Source organism: Octopus bimaculoides, chromosome 4 (genome assembly GCF_046866305.1).
Source record: "Octopus bimaculoides isolate indiv1 chromosome 4, ASM4686630v1, whole genome shotgun sequence".
NCBI lineage: Eukaryota > Metazoa > Mollusca > Cephalopoda > Octopoda > Octopodidae > Octopus > Octopus bimaculoides.
In genome coordinates this window covers 106,283,227-106,304,472 of record NC_142931.1, presented here as the reverse complement: position 1 = coordinate 106,304,472, position 21,246 = coordinate 106,283,227, and the positions used below count along the sequence as shown (strand labels likewise).

Here is a 21,246-nt window from a genome sequence, read left to right as displayed (position 1 = left end):
AAGTGTCCAGTTGTATAAAAACATATTTTTTTAGAAAATTGCTACTTGAATAGATGTTACACAATATACTATTTCCGTCTTAAAACTGTAAACATTTCGAAGTCAGAGTGAAGAAGCTAAACTTTAATGGAGATCATATGGTGTCATATTGTCTTCCACAGAGATGGGTAGTGGTTCACTGTATTCACATTTTATCCCACAGGTCATCTCTCTCTCTCTCTCTCTCTCTCTCTCCCTCTCTCTCTCTCTCTCTCTCTCTCTCTCTCTCTCTCTCTCTCTCTCTCTCTCAGTCTGTTTATATATGTGATGTATATGTATGTGTGACAGGAGAGAGATTAGAATATTTACCCACTTTGTACTGCTTTTATCACCCTTGCAAATCACAAATCTAATTTTCTAGTAACCCTAAATGCACACTTATTAATCCCTCAGAAATAGAATCAACATGTTCTAGATTCAATTATACTGTTATATTTTTCCTCTGTTATATTTTTCCAACGGTCTAATAATATAAACAATAGACAACAATGTAAATTTACCCAGTTTGATAGAACTGATGTTCATCATCTCTTCAAAGTTTTAGCCTCAGCAAATAGCATCATATCCATCAGTGATTCTGATAGTAATATAATTTTCCTTGTTACAAAATCCTTTTTTGTTTTTTGATAATTCTTTTTTGGTAAAATACAAATGGAGATGGATTGTTTGATGTTCCACCATGAGAGTTTTTGATGAGAGAGAATTATGTGAAATTATCAGAATTTACATTTTAGTATTATACAAAAATTTCCTAACATTAGGGCAGGCGTATACATAGATGATGGACTCTCTGCAAATAGCAAGCAATTTGAAAAACTTGAAAAAGATCTTGTAAAGTTGTTTAAAGAAATTTAAGGATTATAGTCAATAATCATTATTCAAATATTATTTTAGATGTAAATCAAGATTTGAATCTATTCTATTCTTAATGAAAACCTATTGAAAATGTATGTTGTATTGATTAGAATTCTAACCAATTGCCTAATATTTTCCTAAACTTCATTCTTAATATTAGTAAACATTATAATAATGAAAAGTGCTCATAAATGTGCCTTCATTCAAGGAAAAAGAAGTGCTTCTTTTTGTCTCTGGAGGAAGTTAGACCTATAAGAGTTTCTTCTGATTATAATGAGGTGTTGCACGGCAGTAATTTTGTGGATAAAATTCAATGTATTGCCAGCTTTGATACTTCAAAGAGTAAAAATAGATCACAAAACATTTTGTGGCTTTGTCAAATCTACAGTCTAAATGTAAGAAGCATAGCCAGAGATTTCTTAATTCAACCTGTTTTGATTTTTCGATGAATGATATATATATATATATTTGAAAAAAATGAATAGAAATGGCTTTTCTGATAATTTCTGATATATATATATATATATATATCATCATCATCATCATCATCATCATCGTCCGTTTTCCATGCTGGCATGGGTTGGACGGTTTGACTGGGGTCTGGGAAGCCAGGAGGCTGCACCAGGCCCCAATCTGATCTGGCAGTGTTTCTCCAGCTGGATGCCCTTCCTAACACCAACCATTCTGAGTGTGTAGTGGGTGCTTTTTATGTGCCTATATATATATATATTGGGTTTATTATGATAAGCACAAGTTTATATTATTTGTTCCCTACATATGTTTCACCACTGTGGTTAATTGCAACTTCTGCATTGGATGTTCCAAGGGCTGTTGGATTCTGAACCATAATAGATCATCTAAGAACCACTTAATTGCATTATATTACAGAGATCAAATGTCTAATTATCTCTGTATCATAATGCAATAAAGTGTTCCTTTGCTTGATGATCCATTGTGGTTCAGAATGGAATGATTGTCTCTGATGATATAAATATTTCTAAGAGAATATTTCAAGGAGATAGTCTTTCTGTAATTCTGTTTATCTTGTCATTAAATCCATTATCATTTCTGCAACACAAATTTAATGGCTCATGCTAGGATTTGAAACTGTTAGATATACCAATGTAACCCACAATTTCTATGTGGATGAACTGAAGAATTATACTAAAAATGTTTACAATGCCCCCAAAACAGCTGAACTTCATAACAACAGTTTTAGATAATATAGGAATGCAATTTGGTCAAAAGAAGATATTTAATTGTTGAACGTGGAAAATTAGTTACCCAGACACAAAACTTGTGCCCCAATGGTTTCTCTTCTCACCTGCTCTATTGAGGTGCTGTGAATAAAGCTAGAGTTACTCAAGAATATTACACCAGTCTTATAAAAATATAGCAGTCAGAACTCTTCTCTTACAAAAAGACATTTTTCCACACTGCATTTGCAGCATCAGTGCTGATACCAACATTTAGGATACTTAACTGGTTTGTAAAGGAAATCCACTCCATAGATATTAAAATCCACAAGATCCTGACAACAACTGGAAACTTCCACAGAAACAGTGATATTGACAGTCTCTATCAAAGAGAAGATTAAGGAGGTAGAGGCATGAGATCAGTGCTGACAGCCTTCAAATGTTGAACAGTATCTCTTAGAAGGCAACTGCTAAACAACAGCAGCAAAAATAAATACATAAGCCTAAAGCCTAGTGCTGAAAAGCAAAGGGAACACGATTCTATGTGTTAAGTAATGAGCTTCTTAGGAAGCACTCTTCCTGATGACCTCTTATACAACTTCAAAACAGCTGGGCTAACATACTTCAAAGAAGACGTGGATGTGAAATGTTCAGTATATCAAAAGACACTATGCATGGATATACTTCCTGAAAACCTGAAGACAACATTAATATTGGCATGAAGTGCAACCTGTCTTGAACTTGGCACTGCAACATCATATCACACTTCAAAAGCTATGTTTTTGCACTCCAAAAGCAGGAAATTACTACAAAATACCCCATGAACTAAAGAGACAGTAAAGCTCTTAGAGCCCTAAAATGCAACTGAACTTGCTTATGTGAAAGACATCACACATGTGATAAGCAACTGCCCAATAATGCCATCGCTAAACTACCTCTCATGCAATTTGATATTGTCACTAAAACAATATGCAATGCGATCCCCAAAAAAGACTGTCCTGGGTTAAATATAGTGAACCACCCCACCCTGCACACAAAAACACACACACACTTTGTTGAATACATACATAAACATCAGCACAAGGGATATTGGTGAAACGATCCCATCAAAACTTCTATCAAGTGCGAACATAACATGTCGTATATCATTGTTTAGAACAGACAAGAAAAGTATGTACCATCATAGAGATCTCTGCCCTAATATAAATATTTCTTCAAAAATCAAAGTGAAAGAGAATATTTAGAGTGGAGTAAAAACCTACAGAATTGGTCCCTAGAGCAGTGGAAGAATGCTATTTTCTCGAACAAGTCATCCTTTACCTTATTTCCGACCACCGGCCAAGTATACTTGTGGAGACAGCCAAAAGAAGCATTTGACCCAGACTGCCTTCTTCCAACTGTTAAACATGGAGGAGGATCTGTGATGATCTGATTAGCTATATCTTGAAAATCCTCTGGCCCAATGGCTTCCCTTCATGGCAGAATTAATAGTCAATACTAAGATTATAAATTAACATTTATACCAACAATAATTGGTGCACTTGGTTTTGTTAGTAAATGCCTAAGCGACAATCTAGAAAAACTGGGGATTTTCAAGATAAGGAATCAACCAGATGACATATTACAAATACAATTTGTATGTGGAACAGTAAAAATATGCAAGACTTTTCTCCTGCTCAAAATGTGAGCTTGTTTTTGTTATCACCATTCCAACAGTGAAGATTTGTATCTTTGTTAGAAACCAACTCTTTTCTTACAAGAAGACTTAAAATAATCAAGAAGAAAACATACATACACACATACATATACAGGGGTTGGACAAAATAATGGAAACACCTTAAAATTTCAAGCAAATTAATTTTAATATGGGATAGAACCATCTTTGGCAGTAATTACAGCTTGAATTCTACGAGGTATGGACTTGTATGAAGTTTGAATTGTTTCCAAAGGAATTTTTGTCCATTCTTCAGCAAAAACAGTCTCCAGTTCTTGTAGTGATGATAGTGGAGGATATCGACTCCTTACTTATTTTTCTAAAATGCACCATAAATGTTCATGTTCAACTTCACTAGAATGTTCCTCATGTCATTCAGCAACTACTTTAGTTGTGTGAATTGGTGCATTATGATCCTGAAAGATTGCATTTCCTTCCAGTAAAAGTTCTGCAACCATAGGATGAATTTAATCAGATAAAATGCTTAAATAGTCTTGACTATTAATTCTGCCATGAAGGGAAACCATTGGGCCAGCAGATTTCCAAGATATAGCCAACCAGATCATCACAGATCCTCCTCCATGTTTAACAGTTGGAAGAAGGCAGTCTGGGTCAAATGCTTCTTTTGGCTGTCTCCACAAGTATACTTGGCCGGTGGTCGGAAATAAGGTAAAGGATGACATGTCCAAGAAAATAACATTCTTCAACTGCTCTAGGGACCAATTCTGTAGGTTTTTACTCCACTCTAAATGCTTTGCAACAGTTGTTTTTGAAAGTAGTGGTTTTCTGATTGCAGCCCTCCCATGAAATCCAGCTTTGTGCAGCTCCCAGTGAACAGTTTTTGTGGAAACTGGGTTCTTGAGTTGGCCACTAAGCTCTGCAGTAATTTTGGGAGCTGTACTTTTGTGATCCTTTCTAACAATTCATGTAAGAGTCCAACAGTCCCTATCTGAAAGTTTTGGTTTTCTTCCAGAGTTTTGTTTCAGCGAGTAGGTTTTTCCCTCTTTTCACAAAGGCTGTCATAACTCTCGAGACAGTACTTCTTGATATACCAAACATTTTGGTTGTTTTCATTACGCTAGTGCCTGCCATATGAGCACCAACAATTTGGCCTCTTTGAAAGTCCAACAGATGTCATTTTAATGAATTTTAATAAACTTTTTCTGATGATATCTGAAAAGAAACAGCAATTTTCGCAAAACATATTAAACAACGCTAATAATATATCAAAAAAACATAAAAATAAACATGCTTTTGACGGTTTTATAGATATTTCAAAATTATGATGCTTTGATGCCAGGTGTTTCCATTATTTTGTCCAACTCCTGTATATACATATTTATGACTTCAAATTAAAAATTTGGTTGACAGTTTTTTTTTTTATTTCAAATTGATTAAAATTGATGTGATGCTTGATCATTCTTCACTTTGGTCCAGTTCTTACTTAATTTTCATTAATACAAAATTATTTACTAAAAAGAGAATGAAACTTTTCATAAAGGAAAAAAAATGGGGAGTACATAAACCAGAGAATCCAGTTATCAAAAACATATTTCTTCAGAAAACATGAGCCTTCATTAAGTTGAAATGACAATAATTACACTAGCCAGCCTATAAGAACTAGTGATGCTCTAAAAATACTGAACTGATTTCTTATTTGAGATGTATTATTGATTCCATATGTGTAGAGATTTTAATAATAATAATAATGTTAGCTGTGACAATTTAGTCTAAAGTTTATTTTACTGCAACATTGTAATTTAAAATTAAACTCATTGGAGGATAAGAATATATTCTATAAAAATTAAAATGTCATAGTTGTTCTGTAGATTCAAAATAATTGAGTGAGAAAAGTATAAAATTTCCTATATCTTTTGTGTTACAAGCAATTAATTCTGTTTCTGTGCAGATTCCTTAATTTTACATCATTTCACTTAGTGAGCAATAATATGTTCCAGGTATTTTGAGAGTATTGGATGCAGTTGACTGAAATGTAACTACTGCTTGAAAATAGATCTAACATTTGTATTATACAACTGAATCTTGAGGTAAAATGATTAAATGATTAAATATTCTTGTTAATAGAAGCAGTGCAAATGTTGTGAGTTTTAGGGGATGAAGATGCATAGCATTTTCTGTATAACAGAGCCATTCAACCCATGAACCAGTATATAATACCTGTACATACAACAGATAATCTTGATCATAATGTTTATGGAGGTGTGGTGGTCATGGTCATGGACACATGAATGATGGCAGCTGCAATAACAGTGCTGACAATTCAGTTGAAATTCTATAGAACTATGTGCTAGATGGTTTGGGAAAGAGGAGCAGTTTTTTTTTGGGGGGGGGGGGGGTCCTCTTAGCATTAAGCCTTCCTCGTGGCACCAATGTTTCTCTTAAGCCCCAAGAACATAAGAATTATTGAATCAGCATTTACCATCTAAAAGGAAAGAGAATTATTTCTTTGAAGATTACAGAATTTACATAATCTAATTTATTTCTTCATAAGTATCCACTAATCCGTTATATGTTTTACATATGATTATTTAGGTGTTACTAGCATCAAAGCTGGAATCACAATATACATTCTAAAACCAAAATATATTACTAGAAGAGAAATACCAATCCATTAAGCTCTTATCAACTCTATTCTATCAAGTGTGTGATTTTCAAAGATATGATCAGATGACTATTAAAATACTCTAACTGAAGCAATAAATTCTTTTTCTTTTCTTTTCTTTTTTTCTTTTTCTATCAAAAAGCTCAATGTGGACTCTAATTGTAAGGAATCAAGATGTTATTTTGCCTTTCATTTTTAGTGTACAATATTCAACTTTGCTGTTTTAAGTCCAAGTTGTCACTTTTTTCTTATTTATTTTAATAATTCTGCTACTGCTGCTACTCCTGCTTATTCTTTTCATTTTCCCACCTTCATATTTCATTCCTCACCCTCTCCATGTTCAAGTTATTTCTGCTCCTTTATACTCTAGCCTTTCATACCTTACCCCTTTTCTTCCTGTCTTTGATTTCAACATTTTGTTCCATACATCTTATTCATTTCCTTTGCCACAAATGACTTTTATTTCACTATTACCCTATTTCTCTTTGGTCTCCTAAACAACAGACTTGCACCGAAAGCATATGTATATATATATATGAGGTCTGATCTATAAGTGTCTGAACTGTTGCCATAGTAACGAAACTAAAGCATGCAGAGTGAATCCACTCAACACAGATTGACCTTGAACTCTGCAGTGCATGCACACTAAGTTTTAACATTCTAGCTCACTTCAGCTGTTTACAGCAGTGCTTGGAAAAGAGGTGTGTAGCATATGATCATTGCATTATTGACCATGACAGAGAAAGTTGTCATGGTAATACCTGCTCAGAGGCCTACGCAAGGTTGCAGAAAGTGTATGGAGAGGAGTGTATGAGCCACTCACAAGTGTACAAGTGGTTCTGAAAAAATGTTGATACTGACGAATGTTCTGGGAGATCTGCAACCAGCAAAACTGAGAAAAACATCACAGATGTGCATGTAGCTGTGAGGGGAAATCATCGAATCACCACCCATGAGTTATCAGAGGATGTGCAGATTAGTTACAGTTCAGTTCAGTCCATTATCACTGAAGATTTGGGTATAAGACATGTATCTGCCAAGTTTGTACCAAAACTGCCTTCAGCTAATCAAAAAGACACTTGGGTATCAGTTGCATGAGATCGCCTTGATTGTGTTGAGAATGATGAAAACTTTTTGAAAACTTTGCATAGGCCACTGAGCAGGTATTGCCAATCTTTTGGCCGAATTTGATGCAGATTCTCTGCTTAACTTTCTTTGTCATGGTCAAAGTGACGATCATATGCTACACACCTTCTTTCCAAGCACTACTGTAAACAGCAGAAGTGTGCTAGAATGTTAAAACTTAGTGTACATACACAGCAGAGTTCAAGATCAATGTGTGCCAAGTGGTTTTACTCTGAGTGCTTTAGCTTCGTTACTATGGCAACAGTCCGGATACTTATTGATCAGACTACGGATATATCTTTCTCTCTCTTGCTTTTTGTTTCTTTTATTTCATTCTTCTTCAACTTTTGTTTTTATATTTTTATGTACATGACAGTTGAGATCAGACACATTATAATGTTTTCATTGACCTTTTTGTAGGAATCAGTTAGGTTTTCGGATATTAAAAACTGCTGCCAATGTTGCAATAGTGAAAGACAACATGAAATAGAAAATACACGAAAATCCAGACATTATAACTATTTCCAACCTATATAACATTCACCAATCATTTTCCCTTATCATTATTGTAAATGTAATACATTTGCACAAAGAATATATACATATATATATAGATATATATGTGTGCGTGTATATATATATATATATATATATATATATATATGAAGCTGACAAAAATGATAAAAATAAAAAACATTCATACATATGTACATACATTTATACATACAGACATACAGTCATGCATACATACACACATGAATGCCTATATATAAACATTATAATGTATCTGATCTCAACTATCATGTAGGTATAAATATAAGTATAAATATAAACATTACGCTGATGACATAGTGTTCTTAGCAGATAACACAAAAGATACTGAACATTTACTCCATCTCCTGGAAAATGCTGCTGCTAACATAGGACTATATGTGAATGAAAAGAAGACAGAGTTTATCACCCTGAACACAATAGGCAAAATCATGACCTCAAACAGAAGCCCTTTGAAAATATCAACATGTTTGCTTACCTAGGCAGCAATATCGTGTCCACTGAAAAAGATATTGAATCTCGTGTTGTTAAAGCATGGGCAGCTATAGACGGTCTTAAAACAATATGGAAGTCAACCCTACCAGATAAATTGAAGAGACAGTTCTTCAGAGCAGTTGTTGAAACTGTGCTTGTATATGGATCTCCAACTTGGACTCTCACCAAGAGACTCAGGTGCATGCCGGATGGTACCTACACCAGAATGTTACGTGCAGTGCTCAACATCTCTTGGAGGGAGCACCCAACAAAATAACGATTATATGGGAATGTACCAACTTTCTCATCAACCATCCAAGAGCGGAGATTGAGGTTTGCTGGCCCCTGCTGGAGAAGTAAAGAAGAACTTGTGAGTAAAGTGTTGCTGTGAATACCAAATCATGGTACCACAGCTGCTAGAAGACCATGGAAGACATATATACAACAGCTTGCAGAAGATGTTGGATGCCAAGTTGAAGACCTAAAAACACTAATGGAAGATCAGGAGAGATGGAGAGAGGTAGTCAGGCTGACCAGGGCAATCAGCCTGACTGGATGATATATATTACGATTTCAATTAGGTATAGCAATACTAAATACCACTTGTTATACATCAATATACTTATACTTTAGAATAAAGTGTCAGGTGAGTACAGAGCATAATATCAATTAATGAATGAGAAAAGAACAGGAGTCATGTAATCACACTGGTTCCACAATAAACGTTTATTTCATATAAATGGCTCCAAGGAAGCCATAAAATGTTGCATGAGCACTCAGCTCTGAGTACAATGATTCTTACAGCAGAAACAGTTGTAAGCTAATGAAAGTGATTTTGACACTCCTGTTCTTTTGTCACTCATTAATTAATATTATGCTCAGTATTTACACACGTACACATATGATGATGATGATGATGATGATGGCTGTCCACTTGTGACCAAGGAAGACCATCACTGACCACTGCCCATGCAAAATGACCATGCAATGACCATACACAAGGCTATTACACCTGCAGTTGACTTCACCTGGATTTGCATTTGAGACAATTGCACAACCTAAACTTTTAGGCCCAATAAGGCTTGCAGAACACCTCACAGACTCTCTGCACCCTACTAACATGATCCAGAAACAAGCCAGGGCAAGATATCCATTACCAATATGGGTCACAGGCTTAGGAATGTAGGCGTGCCATGATTTCAAGTGCAAACAAAGGGTACCCAAAATATTCAATGCTACTCCCTGCATATCTGGTATTCTATATATATTCTCCTATAGACATGCTTTAACAAAAGCTGAGGAGTACCTCATTCCCAGTGATCTTCCAGCATGCCAGACACAAACCCAGAATTTCTGAGGACCCTTGCTATTGCTAGTTAGTTATTAAACCTACACTAGGTTCATCTGTCCTTTTGACAGGTCTTGTTTTTAGTCCTGTTGGGTTTTTAGCAACCCTCCTCACCAGGCAAGCCTAGTGGGGGTACCAATTTTGTTATTGACAGTTCAATCATGCAACAGGTTGCACTGAATTCCATATTACCAACAGTACTCATACTTAAAGTAGCTGTATCAGTAATAGCCTAATTAACTGTGGTATTCCTCCCCAGACAGTATCTCTTATAGTGTCACTTACCAAATATAATACTAGCTAAAATTACATACACTTAGTTCGCTTCAAACCATGTCAGTGGATGAGCTTTAAATAAAGTTGCATAGACTAATAACCAGTCAAAAGTAAGAGGATGCAAATGCAATTTCAAAATGTCTATGCAGCAGGAACATGTATCAGGCACATTTAAATCAAATATGTTGTACAATTGACTGTAGAAATAAAAAAATATGCAGACATACTAATCTCCGTATTCACTGTAATTGTCTTGGACATACACTTGGTAAAATATTTATTATCCTGCAAAATGAATTCAGGATTTACATTAGGATTGCTTATCTTAAGTAATCCTAGATACTCCTTACAGCTTGATACAGTTAGCCATAATCTGGATTATAACTGAGTATTCAAATGATACTCACCTGGATACTTTATCCCTATCTATTCATTATATATATATATATATATATATATATATTCCATTTACCCCTGCAATGACACATGCTGAATATAGTGTGTATTGTTGTGCAAGCATATACATACAATGCATAGAATCAACTCAATTTTAGTAAATTATTTTGTTGGTCCTGGTACTGGTGTTCTGAAAAGAAAGTAAACTCAACAGGATTTGAACTTTCTAACATCTGCATTCATCACTGGTCATAACATGAGAAGGAAAAATAGTGTTTGTTTTTTTTTTTTGGCTTTGGTTTTTTTTGTGGGGGGGGGGTTGCTTAACAAGGGAAAATGTATGTTGAAGTTGTGATGATAGATACTGAGTGTTTATTTAACATGAAATATATTTTTGCAACAGCATTTCTATCAAATAGAAAAGTAAATAGCTAATCATGAAATCTAAGATATTTACCATAAGGTCCCTGAGTTAATGCTTTCATCTGATGCATGTAATGGAATTTTTAGAAAATTTTATTATTTCTGTCAAAAAGTATTTCTAAGATTATATTTTTATTAAGAAAATTTTTTCAACAAAACATGTGGGTATGATTTGTAAACCTCCACTAACAATGTAATACTTGTAGATTTATCTCAAGCCTTCATGAATTAAATATACATAATAAGCACTAAAACAGAAGTTTACCATTAGTAGGGGAGATATATCTGTGCTACATATATCTGAACTATGACAACAAACTGTATATTGACAAATTAATAACAAATCTTGAGAGAAGTAAGTGGTGAAAAGTTTCACTCTAGAACAAAAATTATCATTCAAACAATCTTGGTCAGAACAACTGACAAAATTTCGTCAATTCCCCAATAAATACTCTTTGAGATTAACAAAGATTATCCATATTAAATAGATAAATTCCTTAACCCTTTAACATTTAAGCTGATCATATTCGAACAAAATATTTACCTGTTTTATGTTCAAACTGGCCTGATCCAGCCTCTCACACCTACCCTACAAAAATAAACAGTCACATAATTGAAATCTCAAGGCAACAAGATAATGCAGGATGAATTCAAAACAGTGTGAATAAATAAGCATTCCATTTGACAGAGTAATCTGAATGCTAAAGTATTAGTTAATTGGATCAGTTAAAATTTCTGTGTGGTAAGTAGCTTGCTTACCAACCACATGGTTCCGGGTTCAGTCCCACTGCGTGGCACCTTGGGCAAGTGTCTTCTACTATAGCCTCAGGCCAACCAAAGCCTTGTGAGTGGATTTGGTAGACGGAAACTGAAAGAAGCCCATCGTATATATGTATATGTATATATATATGTGTGTTTGTGTGTCTGTGTTTGTCCCCCCAACATCGCTTGACAACTGATGCTGGTGTGTTTACGTCCCCGATAGAATAAGTACTAGGCTTACAACGAATAAGTCCTGGGGTCAATTTGCTCAACTAAAGGTGGTGCTCCAGCATGGCCACAGTCAAATGACTGAAACAAGTAAAAGAGAGAGAGCTGTGAGCAATGTTCTGTTTCAGCCCCATGACTTCACAACTCTAAACTTTTTAAAGTAAAACACTCATCTACTATCCCATTAGTGATTATGTGTAAAATAAATGGGTGTATATGTGGTTTTGCCAGATAAAATACATCATCATTTTAATTTCATAGTTGAAATAACACTTTCCACTATGTTTTATCTCCACCCACACCAAACAATGTGTCCCTAAGACAGTTTCAATCCTCAATAAACTTTGATTTCCCTCATTAGTCTCAAACTATTGAAAGACACATTTAATCCTCAAAATGAAGCAATCTTTCTAACCCTGACAACTATTGGTCCATCACCCTCATTTCCAACATTTCAAAGCTGATGTACATAGTCATGAACTTCCTTTTATCTCTTTGAGTAGCTTTCCCTCTCCTTAACAACTATCAATATAGTTCTCATAGAGCCATATATACCAGATATTTGGTTTCCTACATCTCTTGCTTTTGAGAATTTTAGCCCAAACAATCTTATTTTCCTTGACAACTGTTTATACTTCAACTATATCCAGTATAAGGATTTTCTTACAAAGTTGCTTTCCAATGGCATCTTATGTTGTCTCTCATCTCTTGTATCTGAATGCTGGAAATAATTCTCTTTGTCCTACATTCTGTCAGCTCTGGTGTACCACCCTCATATTTCTTTTGAAATATTACCGACATTCCTGTTAAGACTTCCAACACCACACTTCCTGCACATCCCATTATACAATCCAACCTAGACACTACATACAAGACTTTGACTACCTCAATAAACATATCTTCCAGTAGTTACTTTCAACAGAACTAAAACACATCGAAGAAACAATTCCACCACATTACCAACAACACAAGCTAAACCATTAAATTCTCTACAAATACTTGGCCTCATAATTTCAGATGATCTTTCATGGTGATCCCATTTCTATAACATTACTCTTCAAGACCAGAAAATGCAGAAAAGACACTTGGAACAATTATTCCCCCTTCTCTCTCTTTTTCTCCAAGTACACGTCATATGAGAGTGTTGTTGCTGCCTAAGATGTTGCTTCTACTCCATACACTAAAACATTCTGTACAATATCCAAAAGAGGCATCTGGCTAATTTACTGGGGCCTCTAGACCAGTGGTCTTCAACTGGGCTCCATATGACCTTTGGGGGATGACATGAGATTTTGTTGAAGTTTATGTGCAAGAAATTGGTTATACTTCTTCAATATACAAGACATTTTAAAAAGATTTTTACACAATTCCTAATAATATTTAATTATAAAAATATTATTGAATTTTTTTGAATATTGAATGGCTATGAGGGTCCAACCGAGTAAAACAGGAATCTCTACTCTAGATAGTCCTTCTACTAGCTAAAAAACAGCAGCCAAATATCCCTAAAAGCAAACTCAGCCATCTTTAGGAGAAAAATATTGCATTGAGTAATGTGGCCTTGGGTGCACTGTATCCATAAAAAGTTGGGTAGTCATGGCTGGATCATCTTTGAACATGAGCCTGCCCCACCAGAGATGATCTGGAGCTAGACAACAGTAACAAAGACTCACTTCAAGTATGAGACCATAGACACAGTGTTTCTTCACTCTGTCTCATCTGCTGTATCTGCTCTGACCTAACAGTATACATACTTCAGGATCATGCCAATCATGGTACATCCCTGGCATATCCAAATTGCTAGTTCTTGTTCAGTTTGGATAGACAGATGACAAAAGCTATAAAAATTAATTAGTAAATCCCAAAAGTAAATGATTCCTAATCCATTTGAAAAATATTGATTTAAAGCCAGAAAATCATTGTATAACTCAGTAAATAACCTAATATTTTTGATGTTAAACCATGTCTGGTGCTTTTAAATGTGTTAAATATTGTACCAGAAAAGCAGAATGTTTTCTGCCTCTCACTCAGTGTTATGTTGTCATTACAGTGTAAGGAGTGTGTGTGTGTGTGTGTGTGTATGAATGTGTATGTGTGTTACATCATTTGCAGAAGAGGAAGACTAAGGAAGACATGAGAAGAAACTATGAATCACACAAAGGAGATGGCAAAAGTCTGCAACAAATGGTGAGATGCTACGGTAGAGGATACTTGGCAAACCCATGCAAGCAAGAAAAAATGAGTATGAACAAATGATGATGATGGTGGTGGTGGTGGCTTGGTTGTTGTTGTTGTGGTATATATATACTCTTTACTCTTTACTCTTTTACTTGTTTCAGTCATTTGACTGAGGCCATGCTGGAGCACCGCCTTTAGTCGAGCAAATCGACCCAAGGACTTATTCTTTGTAAGCCCAGTACTTATTCTATTGGTCTCTTTTGCCGAAATGCTAAGTTACAGGGATGTAAGCACACCAGCATCAGTTGTCAAGCGATGGTGGGGGGGACAAACACAGACACACAAACACACACACATATATATATATATATATATATATATATATATATATATATATATATATATATATATATACGACGGGCTTCTTTCAGTTTCGTCTACCAAATCCACTCACAAGGCTTTGGTCGGCCCGAGGCTATAGTAGATGACACTTGCCCAAGGTGCCACACAGTGGGACTGAACCCGGAACCATGTGGTTGGTAAGCAAGCTACTTACCACACAGCCACTCCTGCACACACATATATATATATATATAACAATTGCAGCATGGAATTTAAAAACACACAAAAACTGTTAGATTCACCTCAACGTTTAAATTTAATTTGCCAAAATATTTTCGTCACTTTGAGACCGCGACCTGATCACTGATAAAATTCTGTGCTGCATCTGAGAAAGTAACAGTTAGTTCATGATATATATGTACGTATGTATGTGTATATGTATATATGTATGTATGTATGTATGTATGTATGTACTTATGTACGTACGTGAGTATTTAGGTAAGTGTGTAGATGGGTCTTTGTGTGTGTACATATGTATGTTCATGTGAATGTGTGTTTATATACTGGTATGTGTCTGTTCAAGTTGTATACATGACTTATTTTGTTGAAGGTTGTATACACACACACACACACACATATATATATATAGAGAGAGAGAGAGAGATAGATAGATAGATACACATGTATATATATGTGTGTGTGTGTGCGTTTCTCCCTCTCACCACTGTCTAATGGTGAATGGACACAACGTCTTAGATACATATATGCTAATATAACCTACTTATACATATATACAACCACACACAATCATATAGACACTTATACACACTCACAAATATACGTATAATCTTAAAGTATACACACATATACGCTTATCCATCTATACATATATATATGTCACTATTTTCATGGACAATGGTTAAAATTGAAATTACTTTTTTCTTCCTCTCTTTTCTTCCTTAGTCTTCCAGAGGCAGAAAACATTCTGCTTTTCTGGTACAATATTTAACACATTTAAAAGCACCAGACATGGTTTAACATCAAAAGCATTAGGTTATTTACTGAGTTATACAATGATTATCTGGCTTTAAATCAATATATATATGTGTGTGTGTGTGTGTGTGTGTGTGTGTGTATGTATATATACACACCACACACATTATGTGTGTGTGTGTATGTATATATATATATATATATATATATATATATATACAAGAGTTATGGAATGAAGTAGATATGATCCAGGCTACATATGTTTCATAGCGAGTAGGTCCTCAGAAGTAGTAAATATCCAGGTGAGGTGTATACCATAGGCTACTCTTCAGGCCAAGGATATCTTGATTAAATGAAAGTTTACATTGCCACAAAGAGGTACATGTTAATGCAGTTTGCCTGGATACTTACCACTTCTGAGATTCCGCTCACTATGAAACATATGTAGCCCAGATCTTATCTACTCCATTCTGTAACTCCTGTAACTCCTGCATGCCCAGCAACCCTGGTCGCCAACTGTGGAATATAAAAAGAACTTTTTTCAGTTTAACGTACTTCAATATGAAAAATATTCATAACCTTCCACCTCAATAAACCACTATTGTCCCTGAAAGTTGTTTTTATATATTTACTACAGATTGTTTGAAGCTAACTTTCTTCCTACACCTTGACCCCTGGATCTTACATTTATATATATATATATTTATCAGGTCATTCCATAAGTTCTGTCCGAATTTTGAATAAAGAAAACAAGTGATCAAATGTTATATTTAATTGAAATTTAATCATCAATATACTTTCCCTGATTATCTATGACTTCCTTCCATCTATTTACAAGCTTTTTAATTCCATCAATGTAAAACTCTTTTGGTTTCAAAGCGAAGAACTCTGAAATGTCAGTTTCAACCTTCTCCTGGCTTGTGAAAGTTATGTCCCCCAAATGATTCTGTAAACTACGAAACAAATGGTAGTCTGAAGGAGCAGCAAATTTGGGAGATTAAGGTGGATGAGGAATTTTTTCCCAACCAAGCTCTTCAATCTTCTGTGATGTGATCTTTGCAGTGTCCTGATGAAACATCACTCTTTTTCAATTCTCTAAAGTGGGTCTTTTTTTCTTCAAAGCTTGATTCAAACACTCTAATTGCTGACAGTAGACTTGAGCATTGATTGTTGCATTAGGTGGTAACAATTCAAAGTGAATTACTCCTTTGCAATCCCACCAGATAGAGAGAAGAATCTTTTTCCCATGAAGTTCCCTTCTCGGTTGTGGTTGAGCTTTTTCCCTTTTACCAAGCCGCTGTTTACTACATTTTACATTTCAATAGAAGAACCATTTTTCTTCACCAGTCACAAGTCTATCCAAAAAGGGTGAAATGAGTTCACAAGAATGGAGAGAAGAGCAGATGTCAACTCGGGATTTGCGGTTGCTTTTGAACAATTCATGAGGCACCCAATTTCCAAGTTTAGGAACCTTTCCAAGTTGTTGAAGATGACAATGAACAGTTGTATGGTTTGCACTAAGCTTTATTGCCAATTCTTCAACTGATAATGCAGGATTTTCTTCAAGTAATACCTCAAGGAGCTTATCATCAAACTCAACTGGACGTCCTGTTCGATCTTCATCTTCAAGGCTGAAATCTCCACTTTTGAATTTTGCAAGCCATCTTCTGCAAGTTCTTTCCTTCAAGCATTCTTTCCCATAAACTGGGTGTATGTTTCAAATCGCTTCAGCTGCAGAGTTTCCTTTTTGTACTCATAAAGCATTATGTGCCTCAAATGCTCTTTGAATACTTCCATGTTAGAAAGGGTTTTAATCAAAGAAATTTTAATTCTATTATTCTGTAAAATAATATTTAATTAGTTTAAATGTATGCAAATGCATAAAAATATTTTTTTAATTCCATTAGACATTCTAAAATACTATTAAATTTCATTCAATTGTAAATTAAAGGTAAAATCGGACAGAACTTATGGGATGATCTGATATATATATATATTATTTTATATATATTATTGTGCAAAGGCACAATAGCTATAAAATTAAATGATTGTTGTGACTGCTTATCATATGGTTATACTTACAAATTTTAACAATTACCATTGTAGTTCTGCTTCCTTCAGTTTGCCTAACTTGCAAAACAAAAGACTTCACACCTATGTTATGTTTGATTTGTTTGCAACAAGAAGAGCATCCAGTTATGAAAACATTATTCCACCACAAATCATAGCATCTTTATTAACTTGGATAAATTATATAAAGTAGAAAAAAAAAACATCAGAAAAAAGGTGGAGCATGCCTAATAACAAGTAATGAATTATTAATGATCTTTATCACAAAAAGAATCTTGCAAAGAGATGATTGGTGCTCAAAGACAAATTTAAGATATTTATTTAATCTACATTTAGAAAGAGTGTGAAAGAAGATATTTTCAAAGTTTAGTTACCTGGAGAGAAAAAAAACTAGCTTTGTGTATTAAAAAAAAAAAAAAAACTGCCAATTACGAGAGAATACGGATATAGAGCAGTTAAAATAACCAAAACAACTGTAGGTTGCTACAGAATACAGTCATGGAATGGTTTAAAATAATTGAAGATTCTGATTGAACAAAGAGTATTAATCAAAGTTAAAATTTAGCCTCAAACTACAAGTGAACCTGATCTTATTATTCCAGAGTATCTGGCATATTATCTTCTCTTAAAATTAAATTTCCTTAGTCACTGGTTAATTCTTTACAAGTGGCTGCTTTTCCTAGATTACTTGCAAACAAGCTTTCTAGCTTGTAAATAAATGGGAAAACCTTAAAATTTCACTTTGTTAACTACATCCTTATGCAGAATTAAGAGATAATTATATTGAAATGAGGAAGAAATCAATACTCTGGAGAGAGAGAGGGAGAGAGAGAGAGAGAGTATGGCTACCACTTGTAGGCAGTTGAAATCGAGATTAAGAAAGAAACCTATATCTCATCTGGCTGAAAATAGAAATCTGAAAATACTAGAGGTCATATAAGAGTCAGTAACGTGTGGACAATGTTCTCTGTTAAATATGTATTGTTTTCATTGGACGATCATTGATGCAGGATTGGAGAAAGAAGATGTACTTGCTGTTATCTTACTAATAGAACTTAACCTTTTCTGAGGTCAAAGCAATTTTTTTTTTTTTTTTTTTGTTCTTGACAAACTATTTTGTGCATTTTATAATATTCCAGTATATTAGGATATTGGATATTTTAAAAATCATTTCAAAGATATTGTATTTATTTTTCAGCTTACTGCTCAAATATTAAGTCAATAATATTTTGTTTTCAAATTTTATTGGATGTATCAACTGCAGGTATGATGAACTTTCAACAGTAGTGCTTCAACATTGAAAATTGAAGAAGTGGATTCTTTTGTTATTACTTTTATGTATAAAAGGATCTACCTATCCATATGTTTATTGTTATAAAATGTTAAATAATCTCAATGAATTTCTGCTTACATATGTTTGTTGTCAAACTATTATAGACTAATGTAAAAACTGGCTTTATATATTTTCCCTGATGTTTAAACTGTTTTCCATTTCCTTATTGTTATCACTATACATATGTTACTATATTTAAAACAAAAGTTTAAGCATCTTTTTCTGACTAAGACAAATAATACCATATACATTTCACACATTCACCACACATACATATGCACATACACATGTACACATACTTGAAGATGTACAAATGAATCATTATAAAACTTAACTCTGTGTATATATGTCTATTAATGTTTCCATTGCTCTTGTAACTTTATAAACTTTATTATAAGAAAGTCTGAAGCTTCAGTTTGTTCAACAAGATAACTTTTAACTAATTTTAACATTTAATGTTTATTCTTTCTCATTTCATGATTCATTTCACAGTATGAAAGTTATATGAGTTTTACACCAACAACACACTCTCCATCAGCTTTAAGACTAAATTCTTCAGAGGGGTCTCAGGGGAGCAATCTACTGGATGATATCACCAGCAGTTTACAGGCAAGAGCATTTATTTATTATTTTTTTGTAATTCTTGCAAACCCTATTTACCCTCTCAAATGTTACTGCCATCAGCAACTCAGATTCTTATATTTTCTGTATTTGCTACAAAACCTTGTATGTTATTGATATTGATGTCATTGTTAGCAGTGTTGCTGGTCTTGTTATTGTTTAGGCTGTTGATACATAAACATATAAAAGATGTTCAAGAAACTTGTAAAGTATGTTAAGACAAAGCTTTACTTACTTGTTAAGAAAAGGATTTTATAAATTACAGAAAACTTTAAGTTAATCTTGACAGGATATTTTGTCAGAAGAAAGAGGGACAAAGCTAAATACTGTGTTTTAGTTCTGCTCTTTACTATCTGTCATTAACCAATCTGTTTAATGTGATGTGAAGGAGGAAAAAAACGGAAGCAAAGAGAGAATTGCTGTAGTCTTACCTGTCGGTATGGAAAGGATCGCTCACCAAGTCCACATGTTCTGTCTTGATCTGGAAGGTTCATTCACAACATCCATGTGCTCCATCTGCCACCACACCATCTAACGCATCTGCTCGCATGCACTGTCCACCGCCAACTGGCTGCTTGTGCCTCGCTGACCCTGCATACCCACTACAGCCCTTCTGGTGGGACCCAGAGGCCCCACTTCCAACAGGACATGCATACTCCCTCACTTCTGGTCCTTCCCTACAACACAGCCTGGCCCATAGCACCACACACACCCTAATCTGAAGATCATTCAACCAATCTGCCCACACCCTTTCCTCAACCCTGACCAAATGCCTTAACTTATCGCATAATCAGCCAACCAGTGAGGAGAGCACTGCTCCATCTGCAACCACCGTGGGACTTCAGGACTGGCCTCAGTTCCTGGCATGTTGCTGCCGGCTTTATCCTCTTATCCATTACTGATAGCTCCATGCTCCATCACAGTGATGATCCTGTGCACATCCAAAACATGATGTGGCATGCCATCTGTAGACACATTGTTCCTCAAATTTACAAAGGTTATTGTCCCCCTTTCTCCATTGTGATGTGCACCATGCATTTGGTGGGTTAACCTAGACTTCTTCCCCAACCTGTACAAAGGCATGCTCTTTCTCTTCTGCAGGTTACAGCAATGTGGTATGTGGATGTCTCCACTCATACTTGAATATTGCCTTGTGTGGCACTGACTCCTCAGCCTGTCTCAACCTGGTCAAAAAACAGCCTCAAACGGGTGAGATGTGTCCCCTGCGATGATGCGTCTCCACAACCCCATTGCCACTTGGCCAGTATGCTGCCCTAAAGAAACAGCAAACATGCCATTTGCTGAGAATTTCCCCCAGCACTTTCAAGCGAAATGCAGTGCCATTGCCCACAAGTAGCTCCTACATGAGGCCTCATTCTAGGAATATCTCATTTAATATTCTTGTGATTTCCTCCGTGGTCCTCGTCTTCATCTCCCTCCACATGGCCAACTGCCCCAGTCTGCAGTCGACCATCAAGAGGTATGTCCCCTGCTGGTAGTGTGTCATGTCCACTGCCAGTCATTTCCAGTTGTGTTCCACTGGAATGCTTCCTGCCTCATGCATGCCCGGAGCGGGGTCAATGGACTGGCACCTATCACAGCTCCCAACTAATCTTTGCACACTCTATCTGGTTACGTCAGAGTCAACATTCCTGGCTAGGAACAGGGTACTGTCCACCCCCATGTGATGCATGGTAT

At 35.2% G+C, this 21,246-nt stretch overlaps 1 protein-coding gene across 5 annotated transcripts in view; it reads left to right on the top strand.

Annotated features, from left to right (window-relative positions):
• Positions 1-21,246, top strand: part of LOC106883648 (uncharacterized) — a 654,180-nt gene that overhangs the window by 501,561 nt on the left and 131,373 nt on the right. For all 5 annotated transcript variants that reach the window (XM_014934744.3, XM_089351157.1, XM_089351155.1 and 2 more), the window contains one exon: positions 19,420-19,536. In XM_014934744.3, coding sequence (XP_014790230.3) covers positions 19,420-19,536 — 117 coding nt within the window. The remainder of the gene's footprint in view (positions 1-19,419; positions 19,537-21,246) is intronic.